At 36.4% G+C, this 4,214-nt stretch overlaps 1 protein-coding gene across 1 annotated transcript; it reads left to right on the plus strand.

Moving 5' to 3' along the window:
• Positions 1-229: 229 nt before the first annotated feature.
• On the plus strand, positions 230-3,082 carry IGIP (IgA inducing protein). The gene has a single exon (XM_059417724.1). It carries the CDS (start codon positions 2,756-2,758, stop codon positions 2,915-2,917), a length of 162 nt encoding a protein of 53 aa, XP_059273707.1. The 5' UTR covers positions 230-2,755; the 3' UTR covers positions 2,918-3,082.
• Positions 3,083-4,214: the final 1,132 nt, after the last annotated feature.

Raw genomic sequence — 4,214 nt, forward strand, 5'->3', positions numbered from 1 at the left:
TTCTCTATGTAGAACATTATTTACTAGTAACATTTGTTTGGATGTATTAGCTTTGACAATTTTTACCAGTAAATATTGGTTTTATTTAAAACTGGGAATCCAGTTTATAAATAGGATAGTTATTGTATCTGTCCTTTCCCCTTATGTAAAGAATGGTTTAAAGATTTATGCATACTTTTTACTTTTCTCTCTTGATGCCATGGAGTGGGGTGGGTGGGGTGGGGGGAAATTTTTGAGTCAATGACTGACAAAATGTCTTCTCCAAATTTAAAAATTGAGAAATCAGCACTTTAAGTCCTAACTCTATATCATTTTAGTGCATGTATTAGTTTTCATAATGATTTTTGGTGCATGCCTTTGGGCTTCTTCAAAAGTGTATAATAGGAAAGTATATTTCCTTTCTTAGAAAGGAGATTTTTTTTCTACTTTGCAACTTGTGATTACAAAAATCTTCCTCTGTGGGAAGATTAACCATGTATTGAACTACTGAAAAGTATATATTTTTAGATATACAGAAGGAATCTACATGGAGCAGCATTCAGACCTATATAGAAGTCATAGCATTCTGTATAGGACCAAAAAGGAAATAACATTAAACACTTAAACAGACTTTGTTGGGTAGAAATACCTTTAGATCTTGCATTGACTTCCAAAAACAAAATACCACAGAAGTTTGCCGAAAACTTTTGTTGTTTGAATTTTCTCTGTCAGTGTATTTAGCCCAAATACAACAGCTTTGGGTTAAACACATACATAAGAATAAAAAAAAAAAAAAACAAAGCTTAACTAAATAGATCAGTCTGGTTTGTCAATCCAGCTTGACTGAAATAAGTAAACTAATCACTTGGAACATGAAAAACTGTCCAACTCCTCTAAGGTTTTTAACAAAATAACCTTGGCTGATGTGGGAAGATACCCACTTTGATTTCTGACCTGACAGTGAAGATTCATGCTTGACATGATTTCAAACCTGACAGTGTCTGTTTAAGGAGCTATGGTACAGTTTGCTAATTCAATCCCAGATACCTGTTGATTACCTGTGAGATCTAGAGTCCAAAGTAGCCAGCAGCCATATCCCTGAGTGCTCTGTGCCCATCAGATCTCTTAAAGTAAGCAGGGTTGGGACAGGTCACAGCTCAGATGAGTGACCTCAGGTGCTGTGGACAGCCCCAGATTCAAGAATTGTATCTGTTTTCTTGGGAGTCATCACTGAACTAATGTCCCACATGGTATTACTTACTGTAGATGCTCTCTCAGAGGAGGCCCAGAGCACACATCCTAATTGCTTGTGGTACTCAGAGAGGGGGTGCTAACTCTGAGGCCCTGGCCAAATTCCAGTTTAGGGATGTGGGTCTTCTTCTTGCCATTCTAATTGGAAATTGCATCGCTTCCCATTTTCCCTGTTGACCTCAGTGCAAACTGCATTAGTCTGTTTCTTTGCCCTGGTCCCAAGTAAGATGCTGGTGTGTATTATATGGGCCACGTTCATGCCTTATCTTAATGCACAAGAGTTGAGGAATGAGTAAGCTCCATATCAAAGTGCCCTGTAGTTAGAAGGGAACTCTTGTGATGCTTTGGAGGTGAAATGGGCCCTTTTAGACTGTTGGAGAATATGCACTGGCCGGAGCCTTCCAGCCACGAGGTGTGAATTGAAACCTATTTCCCTCTTTTCTTATAGCATGTTGAGAAAATCTGTTGGGTTTTCAGCAGTCAGGGAAGGCCGGAGTTCTGCAGCTTTAATCTGGGTAACTGAAGCTGGTTGGGTCAAGACTTTGGTTTATTAACTGGGTTCTCAGATGCCACAGACTCCGTGAAAAGTCACCATTATTTTCAATGGTTGTGATAGAATTTCCCCCCAGTAGCCATTATTTTAAGATTATATTGCAGAGTTGCTTTATTTGAGCTTTTCATGTATACACAATCCCAAACTGGAAGAAATAATTAAAAAAAAAAAGGAATCCTGCTGTGAAAGGTATATATTACTCTAGATTTTTCTTACTGTAAATATTGTAAGATTGTAATACTGTCGATATTTTATTAACCAACAAATGTTAATCTATGTGAATTCAGACTTATTTTAAATGTGCTTCTTATTTACTGTGTGTGGTCCCTGTTGCTGACAGTATTAAGTTATATTCTGATGTAAGATTAACTTTATTAAAGAATGTAAACATTAATGTTTCCTTATGGGAAAACAAATAAAGTATAAAGAAGACAATTCTTTTCATTAAAATATACTGTGTATTTACACTTGCTAGACCCAGCACCACTTATAAATTTAGTACACTGTTCAGAATTTTAGTTAACACGGCTGACATGGTTGTGCTCTGTTTGAAAGTCTAAGAGTAGGTATTGTTGGAATATAAAGTTTGTATTTGTCTGCTGTGAATCATAATCTTGAAATTTCTAATCAAGTTTGTAAAATTTTTATAGTAAAACATTTTAATGACAATTTAAAAATTTACTTCTCTAAAGAATGGTCAAAACAGTATCCTTTCAAAAATAGAATTGTTCTTTAATATCTTTCCAAACTGACTTTGGTTAAATGGACCAGATGTATATTAGTTAAAATTTAGGACAAAGTTGTGATATTCTTTGCGTTTACAAGTTAATCCTTATTGGAAATGTGCCAATTATACAGTAGAATATCATTAATTTGCACTGTTTGGGGACCCCATTAAGAATGCTGAATTTTGCCAACTAAGAAGTAAGCAAATGCAATTTAAAAAGTAAATTTGAGCATTCTGTATTAAATATGTGCAGTTATTATCACATGAAGAAGCGCAGTGTGTCGGGCTGTAATATAACCATACTTGCTGTCATGTTCTCCCATCTCAGTGCTGGGAACTCACCATGTGGAAACCAAGCAAATGTGTTGTGCATCAGCCGGCTTGAGTTTGTTCAATATCAAAGCTGAAACTAGCGAGGTCTGCTGTACTGCTTAATGAAGTATTGTGATTCTTTTAGGCATTGATTCTTACAAAATATATACTGTAACAGTATACTTTGTACAGATTTAAATTTTATTTGAAAAAATGAAATAAAGTAGGCAAAAAAATAAAGATGTTTATTTTTCATGTGACTATATAAACAGATCAGTCTTTTGTTTCAGTGTCTTTGGTGAGGGGGGAGGATTGGTTGTTCTGGTTGTTCTTGCATTTTTTTTTTTTCCCTGATAGATGGAAACCATTTTTAGGACTCAGTAACAGGTATACTTGCCTGATCATTAATTGGCCGTAAGCTTTAAGTGTGTTTTCTCACACCGGAAAACTCTATTTTCTATTTTATTTTAAAACACATTTATTGGGGCACCTCGGTGACTCAGTCATTAAGCATCTGCCTTTGGCTCGGGTTGTAATTCAGGGTCCTGGGATTGAGCCCCAGAGTGCAGTGGGGAGCGTGCTTCACCCTCCCCCATTCCCTCCTGCTTGTGTTCCCTTTCTCCCTGTCTCTTTCTCCGTCTCTCAAATAAATAAATCTTTAAAAAAGTAAACAAATGTCTTTAAAACACATTTACTTATTTCTAAAGACTATGTGAATGACTTGCCTATCTTTTTGAGTAGTTTTTTTTTTTTAAGATTTTTTTTTTAATTTGAGAAAGAAAGATAGTACAGAAGCAGAGGCCGAGGGAGAAGGAATGAGAGAAGCAGATTCCCCACAGAGCAGGAAGCCCAGACATGGAGCTCAGTCCCAGGACCCTGGGATCATTACCTAAGCTGAAGGCAGACACTTAACCGACAGCCACCCAGGTGCCCTGAGTCAGTTTTATAAAATTCTCTCGTGGTATGATGGTTAACCTAGCCCATCACAATTGAAGAAAAAAGAAAAACTTTTTTCATACATCATGCTCCTTTCCCATGGAACGGTTTTTAGTCTTCTGTCATTTTAAATTTGAAGTTGGTTTAGGGTAGTGGAAGACTTACCAAAGAGTGCATGACAAAACATGAAGAGAATCTTAGGTAGAAAATAGAGGCTGTGCTTAAATATCCTTTCTGAACTGCTTTTCTGGTGAGCAGAGTGGTAGAGAGTGAAGTTACCAATGAAAATGTGGCCCAGGTGTGATCCTTCAGAATCGTTTTTATGAGGTCTTACAAAAGGTCAGATTATTAGATTAAAAAAAAAAAAAAAAAAATCTTAGTTTTGTCCTCTAATTCAAAAACCAGTGGAGGCCTTAGGTGTCTGACATTTTCCCCAGCCTTTAGGAGTATAGTTAG

Source organism: Mustela nigripes, chromosome 12, assembly GCF_022355385.1.
Source record: "Mustela nigripes isolate SB6536 chromosome 12, MUSNIG.SB6536, whole genome shotgun sequence".
Classification (NCBI taxonomy): Eukaryota; Metazoa; Chordata; class Mammalia; order Carnivora; family Mustelidae; genus Mustela; species Mustela nigripes.

Coding starts and splice junctions, on each gene's coding strand:
- IGIP (XM_059417724.1), top strand. CDS start 2,756: ATGTGCAGTTATTATCACATGAAGAAGCGCAGTGTGTCGGGCTGTAAT.